Genomic DNA, 20053 nt, shown 5'->3' on the forward strand with positions numbered 1-20053 from the left:
TAAATACAGCATTAAGAAATCATGTGAAAAGCCAATAATGGGATTTTTTTCCTTGAGATGGAAAAGTGTCTCCCTACTGAAAGCAGCATTCCATGTTAAACTGTTATTAAAAACTCTGCCAGAAGTACTTGTGTGTCTTTATAAAAGCCATATATGGGGTTGTTACCTGCTGTTGAATGGATTTTCTCCAGGGATGATATGAGTGCTGTCTTTGCCCACTAACAGCTTGATTCGATCATAGAATGACTTTACAATTGGCGCACCAGAGTGACTTTGTTGTATGATGTCTAGGGGGTCACGTGAGCCACGGCAGAGCAGGCTGTTCTGACAAGTTGACTGGAGGCAGCAGTCAGGATCCAGGCAGTCCACAAGGCCATCTGAAATAGAAGAACAAAGAGGCTCTTTGTTCCCTTATCACCTGGACTGGAGAAGTCCGAAATCCCAGTGCTTTCGCCACCTGTGAATATAGTAAGTGTGTGTGTGTGTGTGCTTTTGAGTCACCTGTTGATTTAGGTGAGCCCCTGAATTTCATAGTTTTCTAAGACAAGTAATATGCAGGAGTCGTATATCATTGCCTCTCACTGATATTTCTTGGTTGTTTTCTATACAAGCCCTAACCAGGGTTAGCCCTGCTTGGCTTCCAAAATCAGACAAGAAGTAGTGTTACACAGTAGAGTGTAAAATCCAGAGTACAAAGTGGCTCACTACTCTAGTATTAACCAAGCTGTTTAACTTCCAATTCTTCAGGATACTTCGGGATTACAATCTTTCCAACTGCTGCACTCAATTGAATCTGTACAATGCAAAAACAAGTACTGCAGGCACTAGTATGTTTCAGGTGAAAAGAAGATGTGTCTCCCAAATGTTTTTGATCTACAGCAGCATTTCTCAAATGGTGCTCTGCGGAGCTCTTAAGGATCCACGAAGCACAGTCATGGGCCCCACCAGCTACCCCCCCCCCCCCGATCTAGGAAGCACACAGCCTGTAGAACCCCTTTGCTGCCAGCGCAGCCTACTGAGCTTCCTGCCATGGTCTACGGGGCCTCCTCACTGCTGCTTTGACTGTGCTTTTCCTGTAAGATAGAAGGAGGTTGGGCTGGGTGGCCCAGTGTTGTTGCTCCTCCTCCTATTATTATTATTATTATTATTATTATTATTGCAAAGGCTGGGTGGTCATCTATTGAGGATGCTTTGACTGTGCTTCTTCTGCAAGGCAAAAGCAAGTTAGACTGGGTGGCCCTTGGGGTTGCTCCTATTATTACTATTACTATTACTATTATTATTATTATTATTGCAAAAGCTGGATGGCCTCTGGGGTCTTCCACTGAAATACTGTTAAGTTTACATTGTTAAAATTGTTCTTTATTTTTAAATATTGTATTGTTCGTTCTTTCTTTCTTTCTTTCTTTCTTTTTTGCACTACAAACAAGATATGTGCAATGTGCATAGGAATTTATTTATTTTTTCAGTTAGTTCACACAAATGTTCTTCATGCATCTGCCCCTGGCCCAGTCCATCTGTTAAATGTTAAAATGCAATATGCCGTGTCCAAAAGTTTATTGGGCCTCCATAAAAAACCTTTCCTTCAAAAAGGGCTTCATGGCTTTAAAAGTTTGAGAAACCCTGGTCTATAGTATCCCTCAGCACTGACCAATGGTGAGCAATCATGGAAACTTTAGGCCTAAAATGCTTGGACAAAAAAAAAAAAAAAAGCATTTAGCAACTTTTTGCCAGCATTAAATCCACATCATGGGGTGGCTGTCTACAAAATAATAAAGCATAGATTATAAGTAATTTAAAAATATTCTTAAGTTTTATGAGCAATATCACAGTTTCTCCATATGTCATTATTAAAGCATCACCCAGGGAGAAAGGTAATTCTGATTCAAAAATGAAAAAGTAGTGGCAACATTAGTGCATTTCCCCACACCCATGGGAAGTTCTTAGATGAAAAAAGTTCCTTGCATGCTCTAGTTGTAGTAGCTTTTTGACATATTCGACATCCCCGCCCCTCAATCTAAGTCTATTTAGTTTTATAATAATAATAATAATAATAATAATAATATGAGGATATAATTGGGTTCCCTTAAAAACTTGCTGCAGTTTTTCTGTTAAAGCCCAATCTCTTCCCCGATATTTTGCTTTCTCTGTGTTTGCGACAGTCCTGCAACATAGCAGAATGGAAATTGTCCTCTGTTCTGAGTTTGCTCCATGTTTTTACTCAGGCAACTGTGAGTGAAGAGAATCCTATCAATATATTAAGTAATCTAAAAAAGTAATAAAAAGATAGAAATGTCTTCTTTCTACAAATTTATATTTACCTGCTCCAGTTATTTCCATTCTCTCTCTCTCTCCATATATATATATTATGTTTGCTATTGGAGTGAGCATATGTTATGGCTCTAACGACCTCATCAAGTTGCATGATTACGGGCTGCAGTGGCTGAATACTTTTGACGACACCATGAACTTTAAATTGGCACACCAATCTCCCAGTGGCCTGTCAGTCATGAGAATAACATCTCCATGCCAGCGAGCCCCCTTGGATATAGTCTGACATTGCAATCTTCAGTAAATTACCCTGTCACTGCCAATCTTACAGTTATCTCGCAAACAATCAAGGAGGCAATCAAACTGTTCTGAAGTGCCAGTTCAAGACCTGGGGAGTGAAGGGGAGGGGGTCGAGATGTCTCCATTCAATCCCAGTCAGAAACCTGAATATCAGTGCTTGGATACTGAAGAGAAAACCATACACACACATATCCTATACATATCAATAGTATCTTGGGGTAGCTATATTTTAGAAAACACCCACACCCTACATATATGGACAGTACACTATAGGTTCCATGATTAATTGTCCACAAAAATTGCACAGCAGAGATACCCTTGTATGTCACTATAAGGCTTACAAATGTTTATGCATTCACATAACCTACATGTTTCAGCAGCACAAAGGAATCCTTCTGACTTCTAGCATAATATCTTTTGTTCTGCAACTCTGTCACAATAGGTGACAGGACACATGGTGGGAGATTTCCAAAGAACATGTGAGTGCTCTTGGAGAGAAAATACTCTAAGTGCAAACAGAGAAAGAAACCAAAGTCACTTCCCACTGACTTTCTGAAAGACACACTTGCTATTAGAACTAGAATATTCTGCTCTAATAGTATCAGTAGCAAGTCTGTTTGAAGATCTGTGGCAGCAATCGTAAACACACTTCTAGTTTTTGTTGTTATTGCTGCTGTTGTTGCTGCTAAGTACCTACAGTACTAGATAGCAAACCCCAGAGAATACAGCATACATAGAGTTGCTCCGTAAACAGAATTTCAGGGATTATTTTACTACTGAATAACTTTCTAACGTTTTGTAGACTACTGTCACACAAATTGTTAAAAATTGAAACTCACACTCACACACATCTCTGCAACTGGTATTTGTACATAGTGATGTTACTGTTATATTGAAGGTAGGCAATGATATTGAAGCCAATGAGGGTAGTGAACGAAAGTTTTGCAGAACATAGCTCTGTGGGTAATAACCAAAATACAGGTACCCCAGGGTTAATGATCATGCTTTTTTGGTTCCTTAAGAGAGAAAAGAGACATCTCACTTGCCTGATTTTTCATTAAAGGAATTTCTGGCTATCCTGGAAAGCTCACATTCCAAAAAACACATTAACTTATTAAAAGGAAATAGTTAAAAGCTTTACCTATTTTAAAGCATGATTTGCAAAATTTTAACATAATTTGAATTTGTACCCACTATAACTAATACTGCTAACCATAATTACTCTTTTTAAAATGATATGAATTCATATACGACTATGTCATACTAGATAAGATATGTCCTGATAAAAATATATATAAAAAACTAATAGATTTCTAACAGAATCCAAATACATTTGGACACATGCATCAGCTCATACAGCTTTCCCCACACTTAAGGGAAACTTCACTGGAATATGAGGCAATAAATACATCTTCTTAGAGGCACCTCCTTTTCAAAATCTTCTTGTGCTAGGGATTAGTATTGGTGATATTAGAAAGCAGATTTGTAGCATGTGAAGGTTCTCTAATAAAACATTGTTGAAATAACAAAGACTTTTACTTGTGCAATTCCACCTCACTCAACTATTCCATTTCAACAGAACACAATAGGCTAATCCCATTGTTAGTCCCAACTAGAGTAGCCCCACTGAGTAATAGGATTAGTAATCATGTCAATTTACCATTCAACAATTGATATAATTGATCTACTGTAGATGGGATTAACAATTGGATTTAATCCGAAATGAATGGTAGCAATGGTCCCTTATGTACTATGGTCCCTCTGGAGCAGGAAATTCATGCCTGTGTTAACCATAAATCGGGGTCTTAAACAATACTTTGGGTGCATACCACTGCTTGCATATAATGATGGTTCCTCAGGACTGTGACTTTAGGAGAAACAATCCTAGAAGAAGTATTTATATTTTTTACTTAACAAAAGATGCAACATATTTTCTGCTTAGAGTTGTTTTGCAGACTCAGCTGTGTAATAGTAATGGTAGTAGTATTCAAACTACTAGTAGTATACTTGGAGAAGATGCAGTTCAGAATTTGGAGGAATTAAGATTTAGCCCTAACTATATGTTGCAACCACCTTTCATTCTAGTGAGAAAATTTTAGCAAAGTACAGCTGCATGATTATGCTTTAAAAACAGTGTAACTATTGCTAAGAAAAGAACTACCGGAACAGCAACTGAGGTCCAGTGCAGATCTATCATTCCTGATTATGTAAACATAGTTAGGAGGCTTGAAACATGTCAAAGACTTTCAGTCTCCACTCACATTATTTGCTGTCTTAAATTAGAAGGAACCATGATGGAAGCTAGTCCAGGAATTACAGAAAGACAATAATGATGAAGAGAAATAGGAAGAGAAGGAAGACTGAGATACAGGAGTAATATGAGTAACAGTAAAAGTAGTAAGCAACACACTTGACATTCAGTGATGGTCTTACAGAGAATATGGCTATGATGGTCGAGTGAGAATCATGCAGTAGCCTGGAAAGAAAAGAGAAGCTCCAGCCCAAACTGTGAAAGCATAGCTCTATGCTGATGCAGAAACCATTGGTATGATGTACAACTACCACACAGAAAAAACTCTCCCCAATTTTATTTCAGAAATAAAACTGCACAACCAAGAAATGCTAACTTCAAAGCCTACCAAAAGTAATTCTATGTTTTTGGCACATTGAGGATACAACTCCTTAAGCTTGTTTGGCCTCGAATTTTATTTTATTGCCAAGAATAATGGGTCTGATTTGTTAGTGTTCTAACAAGCCTGGGTCTCGAACACAACTATATATCTTGGCTTCAAGCGTTGCCTTGTTAGAGGACAGACAAAGTAGAGGTCTGACTATAATGCTATACTTTTCACTGTCAGGCAGTTTGCTGGTTATCATTTTCACTTGCAGAAATGATCAGGTCTTGTACAACAGAACACTTCCACATTACAGATCGAGCAGAACACTAGTTTATTGTTTTGGATAAATGCAACCAGTGTGTCAAGAAAGAAGGATACGGATGTGGAAAGTGACAACATATTTCATCCCATTCCCTACAGAAGAATCACTTTTCTAGATTAATTGTTCTTGTTTAATTATGAAATTCAGTACAACTGAGGAATTCTTGTTTTACAGAGACTTCTGGATAACACCAATCGTGGTAAAATATTACAACTTCTCTTTAATAGTGTGTCATTAGTACTAATACCTACACGTGCCACAATAAATGCCTCTCTGATGCTTAATCTTGCCAGATGTTTGTAGCTAATGTTCAAAATGATAGACTGCTTAGGGATAACTCATTGGGCTAATCTGAAGCATGTCATTCACTATAATATGATGGAGTAGAGCAAAGAGGACATTCTTTCTCCCTTGCTGCCTCCCCATTGCATGGACTATTTTATCTTATGAAGACATGAGCAGAGCTGGCATCAACAGACATGTGTAAGTCTTTCACTCCAAAGAGAGTCTGTTATCTCTAGTTGCCTGGCAAGCATGAGTACACTTGAGGACAAAACTGATTCTATTGTTTGAGTGCAGGAATAAACAAATGAGTTTTGTGTGTATGCACTAATACATCCATTCTGTTATGTTTGTATATATTGAGTTGCAAAAAAGTTTTATCTGATTTTTAAGTTTTGTGTGTATTTCCCTGAAATATGCATTTTTCATACTTAGTTTACAGCATATATATCACACAAACATAGACAGAGTATGCTTTTAACTGAAAATATATATTTATATGTATACACGTGATACATTTTCTTTATTTAGGCCTCCTAATAAGACCTTTATGATCTTATTAATGAGAAATAATTCCTCCTTTCTCCTTTTTGTGTACCACAATCCCATGGCACTTCAGTTCTTGGCTGGTTGAAAAAAAATGAGTCAGAAACACCTGTACTTGCCCAAATGGCTACAAATGCCCAATATCAACTTTTGAATCTGCTAACACATGTTCTGCTTCTGTGTTACTGCTTCTCAAACTTACAGCATTACTAGAATCAATAAAGGTAATGGCAGCAACGTTTTATAAAGTTTTATTAAGACTGAAAGGGCAAAAAACTTGATTGTAATATGTACAGGACATTTTAGTGAATATGCTTGCTGCTATATTTTTTAATGTATTTAAAACTATCTGTAACCGATTCCAATTGTTTATTACAGTAGCAATTCAAAAGATCACTTTGAGCACCAGGCCTATTGTATTTGCTTGGGGGTGTGTGTCTCTCTTTTTCCTCTACTGAGGTATTGTGAGTATTTGTATTGAGAACCTTATAAATCTTTTGTCTGCGCAGAATTTGCGACCCCTGCTGTGGCAAAGCTTGATGAGGCAAGCTAAATTACATGATTTGCTTTTGTGCTATGAAATACTTGTATTATCTTAAATGTCACAAGCCTGATGAAATATCAAATCATGGGATTCACCATTGTATAAAAGCATAGCTTGTCCAAATAATTATTGCAGCAGGGCATTATCCATTCTATCTTTCCCTTTCCTCCGCACCATTTTCCCCCTTGAGATTAAATATGTATTTGTTCTAAGAAACTCAAAGCACACCATTACATTCCAGTAAATAAATAGGTCAAACACACTGCTCAGAAGTTATATTGCTCTCTAAGTGAATTTTATCCTTTAACTAAAGATAATAATTTTATTTGGAGTCACATAAACCTTTCCTTTCCTTTCTCTACTGTTTCAGTTCAGTTCAGGGACATCATGTCAAGTCTGCTGGTGTCAAAATACTCTGGACTGCACCGTGAAAGAATTTATCCAGGACCTTCTGGCACAAGTGAAAAACAAAAGTTAACAAAATCTAGTGGGCAACTTCAGCTATTTCCTTACATGCACATGCCCAAGGAGGAGGCATCTACCTGACTGCTAAGTAACGAGCTCTATACAGATTTGCTTTTTTTCAACAGCCATTTCTTGAAGGGCTCTTGGAATGAAGCACTGTAGCTGGTGTCGCAGGTAAAATTGCTTGTGCGAGGCAAATAATTGTTTTCATGTCACCCCTTCTGTAATATCTTGACTTCAAGAGCCACTTGGAACTAGGCATTCAAGAGATATTTGTGGGGCTCTGGTGGGCAGCATGCAATCTCTTCCCCTGCTTCCATAATTGTTCCCACCTTTCTTTCTTCTCTGTTTATGGTTGCTGCTGGAAACCACTGCACATCATTATCTTATCTTCCTGTTCTGCCCTGCTACTATAGTCATCTTCCCACATTGCACTTTTGATTTTTGTGGATTTGATTATTCATAGCTTTGATAAAAGCACTTCCTTAGGAATCTCTTGGCCCTCCAATGTGACTATGGACAACTTCCTCCAGTCATGCAGCAGGACCTAACGGTTTCTAAAGAGATCCTTCAATATGATTCTATGACCAGCTTCCAGCAGAGGTTGACCGCAGGGCAATGCTGGAAGACTGAGAAATTCCTAGAGAGGTATTTACTCAGATAGAACAAACAGCAATTGCAATTTTTCACTTTCATGGGAGTCCTGTACTGTTACCCCTTGCAATTGTGGAGGTCTGTCTATATATTCTCCTTCCCTTTCTTTTTCCAGCCATAGAAGAAATATCTGCTTCTATACAGAATCAGCTTCTGGTGAAGTGCACATACTGCACAAATCCACGCAACAAAGTGAAGTAGCCCATGTGGATTCAAATTATACACAACATCTTTCTGTAATCGTTCTCTGTGAGGAACTTCCAACAATGTTCAATGTAATATTTTGCCTTCAATTATTAATTTGAGAAAAGTTAGAAAAGGAAAATGGGGAAACCCTGGAATTACTCAATCAGAGTGTTTATCTGTTTCATAAGCATTTAGACTAAGAAAAGAAATGAGCAGTGCATCTGTTTCAGAGGACTATAACCCAGTGCTTTCCAGATGCTTTAGATTTCAACTCCATTCTCTTCCTAATCACTGGCTAGGTCAGATAGATCTGATGGAATTATAGTCCAAAACATCTGTGAACACCAGTTTGCCTACCCCTGGCTTATCTAAATGTCTGTGCTTTCCAACTCAGAGTATAAAGCATACATAAATCTGTTTACTAGCATGGGTTTGGGGCAAGTGACTGACTGCTGAGTCTTTTAACAGGCAAGTGAAAAGAAAGGTATCCTGCTTGCTCTGTCTCCACAGGCACAGAAAGACTAGTTTATTTTAGCAAGCCTTGCATAATGTGCCAAATTTGCTGTTTCCTTTTAAAAAAATAATGTGTGGTTTTAACAGGTTTCAACATTTTATATTTTAATTCCATTTTGCATGCATTTTGTTAATTTTAACTCAGTTTGTATAAACCTTGGCAATTTGTTTTGAATTCCAGACTGGGAACATAACAGACTGGGCAGCAACTGTAAAAGCAACAACAACAATAACAACAGACCCCTGGCAGATTGAAACTGACTTTCAATTAATTGACAATATCCAAGACTTTACTTCTTTCACATACTTAGTATCCTCCTTCCTTCCTTCCTTCCTTCCTTCCTTCCTTCCTTCCTTCCTTCCTTCCAAAAAGGTCATGGGATTGCCCCAACCAGCAGGATTTCTACCCAATGAAAGGGCCTTCTCTAAGGAGTTTTATGTTTTTATGGAATAATAATAAAATAATAATAATAATAATCTTTATTTATAACCCGCCACCATCTCCCCAAAGGGGACTTGGGGTGGCTAACATGAGGCCAAGCCCAAAATAATACAACATAATAAACACACAATAACAAAATACATCATAACAAAATATGAAATAACAAATAAAATCAACAATAGAAAACAGCATAATAAAACCAGACACAGAGGGTTAGCCAAATGTATGAGGTAAAATGTTAAAAAGTTAAAACCCTGGGTGAGATAGGGATGAAAGTGCATTTAGGGGAGGAGCCTGACAGGTAGGAGCCGTGGGATTTAGCCATTTTAGGGGTGGGAAGGTGCTTTATTCTGAGGGCAGCTATAGGCTAAAACCACCAGATGGGTTGAGTGGTCATTCTCCGAAAGCACAGCAGAAGAGCCAGGTTTTTAGATCTTTCTAAAAGAGATACTAAACAATTTTATTTTTCAAGGCCCCTCCTCAGAGAGCCCAAACTATTCAACCCTAACATGGCAGATATTTAGACAGATTTTGCTTCTATATGCTTAACTATATGATTCATGATTGGTTTCAGGTTCTAGCTCTTTCTGACTTCTGAAATATTTTCATTCACTGGTTCATTTTACTCTTTGTATGGCTTTGTAAGTCAGCTAGATACTGTTTTTAGCAATAAACATTGCAAAACTATTTGAAGCTGATATAAGAAATCTTTCAAATAGTGTACATAAGAATGTATGTACAGACTGGCAGGAATGGGAAATAGGCTATACACAGAGTAGAAATATACCCAAGTCTCCAAAATATGGTAAGGCTTATTTGTTCTGCAAGAGTGATTTTGAGATGCTCATGATTTTTTTAAAAGGGGGCCAATAAATAATATTTGCAATGCTTAAGGCACAGGTGATGGTTGAAAGCCAAAATCCTGAAAAGATACGAGAAGATGAATGTGAAGTCTTCCATCTAATACTGGTATGCACTGTCAAAGGCTTTCATAGCCAGAACACTGGGTTGTTGTGAGTTTTTGAGGCTGTATGGCCATGATCCAGAAGCATTCTCTCCTGAAATTTTGCCTGCATCTATGACAGGCACCCTAGGAGGTTGTGAGATCTGTTGGAAACTAGGATAATGGGGTTTATATATCTGTGGAAAGTCCAGGGTGGGAGAAAGAACTCCTGTTTGAGGTAAATGTGAATGTTTCAATTGGCCACCTTGATTAGCATTTAATGGCCTAGCAGTTTCAAGGTCTGGCTTCTTACTGCTTGGGGGAATCCTTTGTTGGGAGGGGATTAGCTGGCTCTGATTGTTTCTTCTTTGGAATTTCCCTGTTTTTGAGTGTTGCTCTTTATTTACTGTTATAATTTTAGAATTTTTAAAATACTGGTAGCCAGATTTTATTCATGTTCATGGTTTATTCCTTTCTATTGAAATTGTCCACATGCTTTCAATGACTGGGACACTGGGATATCAGAGTACTGGGATATCGGAATTAGGTTGAGTATCTCTTATCAGAAATCTTGGGACCAAAAATGTTTTGGATTTTTAAAAATTGCGGAATGCCTGTATTCCAGGTATATTTTCATATACGTATATAATGAGATAACTTAACTAAATTCATTTGTGCTTCATAAACAGCCTAGAGTTAATTTTAAACAACATTTGTAATAATTTTGTTCATGGAACAAAGTTTGGGGACATTGAACCATCAGAAAGCAAAGCTGTCACTCTCTCAACCATCCAATTTCCAATTTTGGGGGATTTTGAATTCTGCATAAGGGATGCTCAACCTGTACTAATATTTTGATACTGATGCTGTGCATCTTCAAGTCATTTCCAACCCAATCACAGGGGTTTCTTGGCAAGATTTCCTGTGAGGCTGGTAGTATGCGACTTGTCCAAGGCCATCCGGTGGGTTTAATGGCTCAGCAGGTAATTTTACCCTGGTCTCCAGAGTTGTAATTCAAAGCGCAAACTACTACATCACAATAGTTCTCATGGCACTGTAGCCTGATTTTTTTTTTAAATAATTAAATAAAGCTCCCTGTCTCTAACAATTGTTTCTTCCAAGATATTTCAGAGTTTAGGGAGACTTCGGAAACTATGGCTACAGAGTTTGGGAAACTACAGAGTTTTTAATATTGTGAAAAAGCTGAATTACGACACACTGAAACAGGGTTTGGGAGTTTTATCACAGAAGTCACATTTGTAAGCAATTTGACATTATCCCATAACATTAGAAATCCAGAAAAGTCTGTACTTGAAAATGACTTTTAACCTTTTGTTATCCTCTGAATCTTGTTTCCAAATACGTTTTAACTTCTCGAATTAAATTTATAGTGTTTAAATGGTTATATGTGCCATTTTGGGAGATTTACAGATTTTAATCACAATTGTATGAGCATTAGATTTGTCATATAATCTTGAATAACTGTTCATAATCCCCAGAAAAGATACTTAACACTTATTTAAACTACTGAGGACTTGATTAGAAAAAGGATTAAATTTTAAAGGATGCTGCAAAGAGTAAATTAATGGACTTCAAACGTTTCCTTAAAACCAAAAAAGTATTCTGGGATGAAAGGCTTTAACAGGGAGTTGGCCTCAGGAACATTCGATCTTTTAATTAGGCAGCTTCCTTTGTAAAGTATTTTTTTTTTAAAAGAAACTCATTGCCTTTTTATATATTTCAGTTGAAGAAAAATCTGGACATTAATTTGCAAGTTTGGACATAAAGATCTCCTTAAAACACATATAACTTGGTCTGTTAACAAGTCTCCTTCTGGCTGTGCTGTCTTTTATAGAAAGGCACTTCATTTTTGCAAATAAAGAAAAATCAAACAAAAATACTAGAATTTGACAGACATTTCTTCTACATTCCTATGATTAAGAACAGTAGTAGAGCAAATACAAACTAGTAATAATTATAGTATATTCAGAGATTAAAACATGGGGATAACATGCTGAGTGTTTATAAGGTACTGTAATCTGTAAATTTACTGATTGTGAGTTATGTACCCTTATTTGACTTTTCCTCCCTCTTTGATCTGATTTATGCCTCCTATAATGCTGAACCATCACATCATGTTTTTGGAGGAAAAAATGGTTTCTATTAAATGGTAATCCTTATAGTCACATATGGCATTCCAAAAGCCCTGTAAAATGTATACTCATTCTTCATTAAGATAGCAGCAGGTGAATAGACTAAAAAGAAGGAAACATAAAGAGAGAAATCACTTGCCCGTCCTTCAAATCAACAGTGGTAATCTAGTAAGCAGTTCTTCACCTTCTTTAGATGTTTAATTTTATCTTGCCCATTGTAAAAGGACAATATCATCACTATTTCCTCACTAAAAATAATTGCCAATAGCTATACGACTGTGAAGAAATCTGGTTAAGTGCACAATGTGGTGCTACCATATAAAAAGGTCTTAAGGGAAAGAAGAAGGCAGGAAAATGTGTTAACAAGTCCACTGCATACAAGCAGAGCGAGATGCTATAGGAACAAATGAGTATGGGGTCAGCGTATTGCAAATTCAGTAGATTGGGGTGTCACAGCAGACAGGACAAATGGAAAGGCGAAGCCGTGTTATGGAAACTGGAAGATTTCGATGCCCCTCCCTTTGTGAAGAACAGTTCTGACAAATATGAACAATGGTATTTCATGAAGCAAAGGGTATAGCAGATTTGTATGTGGAGATATAGTGGAAGGCAAGACTTCTCAGTAGAATAAATTTGATACTTTTGAAGCACCTATTTGTAACGTCCTCTTTTCCCTGTTGTCAGAGTGATCCTGTCCTAGTTTTTCCCATTCTTCCATCACGATAATACCCCCTTTTCTGATTTTTTTTTTGCTTTGATGGTACTAACTATTGAAAATATATGGCAAGATTTTTCCCTAATACATGGAACAAATACAATAAAAGTTGTGCTATCTCTCTCTCTCTCTCTCTCTCTCTCTCTCTCCCCATTAGCCTGTGCTCAATTTCATGTTGTTTCTGAAAAAACAAAATTACTCTGCAATATTTTAGGCCTTTCATTTGTTTTATGCATAGCACTCATTCTTAGAGTTTAAGGGGTGAGATTGGCTCTCAGGTACTGAAAGAAAACTAAAGACAAAAGCAGCTACTGAACTGAACAACTACATTGCCACATTCAAATAAGATGCTTATGATGGTGTAGAGTAATATCCAGTCCTACTCATCCTTACATCTCTAACATTTTGGACTATAACTCTCAACATTATTTTCCACTTATTATGCTGTCTGCAAAGAGAAACTACATGATGAGAGACATAAGAGGATGAACCTTTTTTAAAAGTTCGGCTGGAAAATGGCTGAGATATAGCAATTATAGAATTGCATTGAAGCTGTATTTTTCACTGTTTGCAATTTGTTAGTGTACTTCCAGGTTTGTCTTTTGCTGATGCTATCAAAATTTTAAGGAATCATGCAGCTGACTTTTATTTTGTCTCTACTTCAATATAATATTTAATAAGCTGATGTAATGGCAGATATAAAAACAACAACCGGTATTTTTTTGTGGTAGTAACAGGTGCCTTTTTAATGGATGGAAACCTTTTATTGTTGTTCTAATTCTCATATTGTGTATAATTTTCAATTTTGCAATATGATGGTTTTGGCAACTCTTCTGAATTTTTAAACATCCTGTTTCTCGGCATCACAGGGTCAGAGAAAGCTGATTTATGCACCAAATAACACATTATTTAATGTGTTGTTTCATAACAGTTTGTATAAAATTCTTTGTTTGGGTTCCAGATACATTTTAGCTGGCTGCCATTTTGTGATTTTTAATGGCATATATGTTCTAATATCCGTTTAAACAATTGCAAATTTGTAAAGCTGTAATCAACAATTAACACAACAGAACAGGATGTATTCCAAATTGAAATGGTCTAGGATGGAATTATCCTAAAACTTCATTAGTGTGATTGATGTACATTTTATGAGACCATTTTTATACATAATTCCTATCACCAAGTAATCCTCTGTCCTGGTATGATATATAATTGTTGTTTTGATTAGCATCATGAATAAATGAGTATCAACAGTTAAACAGTCAGTGGTTTGATCACCAAACTACAACTCTGGAGACTAGAGTTCAATTCCCTGCTTAGCAAGTCATTCAATCTCAACCTCAGAAAACTCTGTGATAGGTTTGCCTTAGGATCATCAAAAGTCAGAAATGGCTTGAAGAACATCACCAGTTAAGAACATCATTTCTTATTAACTCTGTTAGACTGGATTTATTTTCCTCCTTCACTTGTCCATGAGCACTTGGAACCCTAATCTATTGTCAATTATAATTGTTCTGAGTTGGTTTCCATGTTGCGGCCACTTCAACATGGCTACTTTTCAATATAATGACATAATTTCTTTCCCACCCCTATTTTTCAGGTGCATTAGGCACAGTTATTGCAGCATTATTATTTGTTGGGTTATAATTTTTCCTGCTGCTGGAAGCCCTCTTATTTACATTCCAAGATGTATAAGCATGATTGCAGTCAACACCACCAGCAATATTTGCCATGAGTATATTTGCATTTATAACTTGCTTTCAGCTGCCTTAGGTAACAGTGATTTTTTTAAAAAAAACTATTCTTCATAATTTGGGAAATAGGCAGGGGGTTGGACTGGAAGGGGGTTGGACTAGATGGCCCACGAGGTCTCTTCCAACTCTACGATTCTATGATGCTAGGGTCATATTCCATATTTTGTTTCATGAAGGTCAACCATTGTCAGGTTTTGAAACCGTATTTCTTTATGGTCTTCAGATTTATCATATTGGCGGTGCCTAAGAAGGCTGCATATTTAAGCTGTCATACTTTTTAAAGCTATCTAAGCTGTCAGAATTTTCAGCTTAGATAAAAAAAAACCCATAAGTTAATATTTAATACCAGCATTTGAAACGCTATGGGACAAGTATCAGGAGAAATATTATCTTTCTATCACAGAAATTTGTTTAAATAATGTGGATGCTAGAATGTTTTTTGTGCTGTGCAGGAGTAACTTTGTGTTTGCTATTTTAGGAGCATCTTTGGTTTTATTATGAATGTTGAGGTTGGCCTCTTGTGTACTGACAGATTTAGGTTTTAAATAAATAAATAAGGAAGTAGAAGCAAATTACACAGAAATGCCATGGGAAAAACAATGACCAAAAAGCTTCAGAGAGAACTGGTGGCTTTCAAATGTTTGTTTTGAAGCTTTATTATCTAAGCAAAATGAAATAGTCTATATCGGTGCTTCTTTGTGAAATATAAAATTATCTGGGGATGAATGTTTGCCTGAGGACCCTGAGTGAATGAATTAGCAGGAAGAGTGAAAGTAGAAAAGAGGAAAACAGAACTATAAACTGGACAGAAGAATTGACAGATGGAAATATATTTACACAGGATGAATAGATATGTGTCCTCTGTAAATGGTTCAGGCAGAAGTGGGGGTTGAGAGGAGAGATGATATTGTGACAGTTATGATTTATTCACTCCCTAGCTTCTTCTCTGGCAGCATGCATGAATCCTAAGGACAAAATGTATTAGTATGGTGAGAACCCCTATACGTTCCCCAAAAAATATTCATGAAAAGAACACAACTAAGGTTTCATGTTTCAGCCACTTAAATGATCAAATTCATATCCAATACACCATCTGCACACTGTAGAATATAAAATATAGTATGCTTTCTCCGTGAAGGATATTAATGTCATTGCCCATAACAATACCCTCCAAACATCCTGCATAATTATCTGTTGAATAAGTTGAAATACATGCAGACACTTCTGAAATTTTAGGTCACCGGGGCACATCTGAAAGGAACACTGAGTCCTAAAACTGCAAACCATGTAAATCCCAATTGTAAACTCCAGCAGGAAACTCCGAGTTTCATCCAGGGAGAGGAAACAAGCCCACGGTTTCAAAGAAAGAAGTCTTTCAGGTCACATCATTTGTCCAACAAGAACACCGAGTTCTCCATTTCATTTGTTTCAAAGGAAACCTAACAACAACACTTGACAATAGCAGGAGAGGGGGGTCTTTCTCTAGTAAAATGACTCATGACGAAGCGGCGCATAACCCTCTGTTCTTCAGGGGCTGGGAATTGGAAGACTTTTGCTCACCTCCCTCATTATCCTTGTTATCGGCACAGGAGGTTTCCATAGCAACATTGCATCCAGGCCCTCTCCAGCCGGTCTGGCAGACACACTGCCAGCTGTTCTGACCGAGTGTGCATCTCCCATTGCCATTGCACAAATCGGGGCAGCCATCTGGTTGAAGAAATGAAGAAGATAAGTACAAGAAATACGGATTTGCACCAAGATTCGACGCACGAGGCTCGTTAGACATTGTTACTGTGCACCCAAAAAGACAGCCGGCAGGCAGGATCTGACATGCGTGCCGGTGCAAGGAGCAACTTTTGGCAAAAAGGAGGAGTGCGGGAGGTGGGAGGCCAAAGGCAAATAAGCCATGGAAATTATGGGGATCTTTTGCTGTCAAAACAAAACAAAACAAGTATCTTTAGGCTCCATTTTAATAGCAAGGCCAAATTAAAGTTTCTACCTTATTTCAAGGATGTGAGCTTCCTAAATTCTGGAATATAGCCACAAGTGAGAAATGGATTTGTGCTTAGTACAAAATATGATATGAAGAAGAATGAATGTTTTGCTTCTTTTACTTTACGTTATATCCTCTCTTAGGTAAATCCTCTTAAAACAAAACAGATCACGTAAAGGCTCCTAATTATTAAGGGATGTTTTCCTTTGTTGCTGTGTACCTTGAAGTCATTTCCAACTAATGGTGACCCAATAGTAAACCTATAACAGGGTTTTCTTGCCATTGCCTTCCTCCAAGGTTGGGAGTGTATGTCTTCCAACTAATTTCACTCTTGGATAAAGTGGTAAATAACACATGCATACATTTCACACAACATTTTTTAAACAAACACTGAACTCTTCAATAGTCAAATAAACTGCTCCGGAGTAAGCATATCTATGTTAGAGAAAGGCTGAGAGACCACATATGACCTTAGTTCTGCCTGTGCTATTCTATGGCTTTCTTCCAGTAGCCGTCAAGTCCCAGGAAAAGTGGCAGCTGCTTAGAGAAGGATGCGTCTTTGTGTGTGTGTGATTCAGATCGTGTAATTGTGAGAGGACTCAGCTTGTGTGCACTAGTTTTCTTTTGCTTGGAAGATCTGAGATGCCGCATCTTCATAGTCTGAAATGCCTTTTCTTCCTTCTTTCCCTTGACAACTGGCTGGGAGAGGTGAGAGTTATTGGAAGGAGCATAAGGGCAGGAAAATAGCTCTTCATTGCTCCACCTACCCACACACATCACGAGCAGGGTGCCAGCTTAAAAGTGATAAAACCGACTTCCCTGTATTAAAATGCAGGGAGTTCCAGGTAAGCTTGCTGAAATGCCTTCCACAAATTGTACGCAAAGCATCCAGAGGTCATGTCCTGGTTGCATAATTTGTGTGCAGAAACTCTGGTGGGGTACAATGTTTGCTTCAGTAGAGGGCTGTCATTTCTTGTAGTGCTGCACAGACATCCTGACTTATGCACATCAGTTGTAGGGTCCCAAAGCAAAGCTATATCACTGTACAAATGACAAATAGGTGGCTGGAGTTGGATGGAAACTTAATTTGGACAGGGGTATAGTTACAAGGTGGGGGGTGGGAATGAGGGCATTGCCTCTTCATGGGACTAAAATAAATATACTGTCCACATTTGGGGATAGAGGTGTGGATGGCAAAATAAGAATTCTGCACCTCACATGAACATTTTCCTTCACTCCCTAAATTTCTAGTATTGCAGAGAGTAAGACACCAAAAATCATTCACACCCAGGTAGGACCCTTACATTTGTTGTGTTCACATTACCTTGTCAACTTTGCCTCCCCTCTCATTTTGGTTACATAAACCATATTTCAAAAATGCTCATGTGAAGACTTCAGTTACTGTAATGCTAGAAAGTTACATTTCATGGGGAGACAGAATTCTTATTTGGTCGGCAATACATTCATTTTGGTTATAGTTAGATGCTCAAATGTGGAGAGTGTATATATTTTAGTCTTCAGCTAAATCACACATGTCACTCAAAGTTTGACATGATTAAAAGACATCTCATCTACCGTAAGTCTTTTGCTTAGCACTTTTAAACACGCTTGCTACTTATTCATGACCTCACGTCAGTCTGGCATGCAGCATGATATGAAAGCTATCAATCTCAGCAGATCCCTCTGACTAAATTATCTGTAAATATTGTCAAAGGCATAAACTGAAATTTTGTGCATAAAATCAGATTATGCAAGTATAATAGGATAGCCTTGCCAGCCAGTTTCCTGAAGGTAAAGAGTCTCAGCAGAGACAACAGAACTTCTTCTTGCTCATTAAAACAAAGAAAAAAGAACAAAACAACTTTTTCTCAGAGGTGGAAAAAGTGGAAGAAGGCGGCAGGCAAACGTACTTTAACAACTTTTCTGGTAAACATATAATCTCCCCCCCTCCCCCCCCCCCTCTTTTTTTTTTTGGAAAGTAGAAGCAGCTAAAACACTGATCAGCTGCAAAGGGCCAATATGTTCCAGTACAGTCTCTGGAAGAACCCAGTAAAGGAAATACTCATCTAATAAAAATGTAAAAGGACCAGATAGTTTCCTTATGCCATTTTGAATTCTTCCATAAACAATATAGAAAACAGACTTGATTTCTATTTGTCAGATATAAAACACAGTACAGTACAATCCCAGTATCCATGGGGCTACTTCATCACACTAGTGAATGAATCCACTTCAAATCCAGTTGCTGTGTCCTGCAGAGTTCTGGGGTTTGTAGTTTAGAGAGGAGCCTTTAACAGCCTCACTAAACTACAAACCCCAGAATTCTGCAGGAGGCAGAAACCAGATTTAAAGTGGATTCATTATCTAGTGTGATGAAGTAGTATGTGAAGCTGAAAATAATAGCAAGCCCCATTGAAATGAAAAGCCTCTGTCCAAGAATAAAGTCATGCTTGAAGACCTAGAAAATGTTTAGAGATTACTTATTTTGTTGGATGTGGATAAATGAAACCATGAAAACTGTGGATACTGGTTATGTGGATCCGGGGGTTGTACTGTACTGCTGATCTGTTGAAAAGCCTCTAGTTTTACTGAACTGATATGGTTATGTCTTTGAGGTTCATTTTCTAACTGAGAATTTTATGTTTGAAATAGAAACATAAATTTTCTAGACTCTTTGAAAAGGGTAATTTTTCAGTCTAAGTCTTTTCTGTGTGTTTAAAGTGGGAATGAGGAAAAACAGTTTCACCTTTCCCTATGCCTAAACTTTTTAAAATAATAAATTCTTGCAAAAAATTAACTGGAACAAACATTTTACTTTTACTGTGGTACCCAAAGTTCTCCAGTCTAATGGGCAATATCTTTTCAATGTGAAAAATTGAAAGGAAATTCTTCCTTCACAAACAGGCTCACATTCTTCATCTTTGATGACAACTGTGCAATGCTTACAAATGAAGACTACCACAATCCTATCGAAACAGATAAGAACTATCACAAATCAAGAAACATTAAAAGTGTCTATCTATCACACATAAAATTGTCCTGTATAGTTCACATTGTTCTCAGACAGAGAAGGAAGTATTCACATTACAGAGACACAAAAGAATAAAAGCATTTTGCAGTGTCTTGGATACATCATGATAATATTTCATGTTACCGCCTTGGCATGCTGTTCGAGCAACCATACTGGTATTGTATCGAGGGAGGCATCATGCTGTAGGACACCTGATTCATTTTAAATGTAAAATGAACATTAATTGTGAACACACGTATTCGGTGTTGGTTGTTCAGAGGAAATTGGAGGGAGATAAACAGATCACGGTAGGACAGGGTTTCTTCCCTCCAGAACATCCGA

At 37.5% G+C, this 20053-nt stretch overlaps 1 protein-coding gene across 12 annotated transcripts in view; it reads right to left on the bottom strand.

The window, feature by feature from the left end:
- TENM2 (teneurin transmembrane protein 2) overlaps positions 1-20053 on the bottom strand; it is a 1067106-nt gene that overhangs the window by 79847 nt on the left and 967206 nt on the right. For all 12 annotated transcript variants that reach the window (XM_060765004.2, XM_060765001.2, XM_060765000.2 and 9 more), the window contains 2 exons: positions 16269-16415; positions 167-377 (listed from right to left, as the gene is read on the bottom strand). In XM_060765004.2, the coding sequence (XP_060620987.2) occupies positions 167-377; positions 16269-16415 (358 nt within the window). The remainder of the gene's footprint in view (positions 1-166; positions 378-16268; positions 16416-20053) is intronic.

The sequence above is a fragment of the Anolis sagrei genome, chromosome 2 (assembly GCF_037176765.1).
Source record: "Anolis sagrei isolate rAnoSag1 chromosome 2, rAnoSag1.mat, whole genome shotgun sequence".
NCBI classification, from domain to species: domain Eukaryota; kingdom Metazoa; phylum Chordata; class Lepidosauria; order Squamata; family Dactyloidae; genus Anolis; species Anolis sagrei.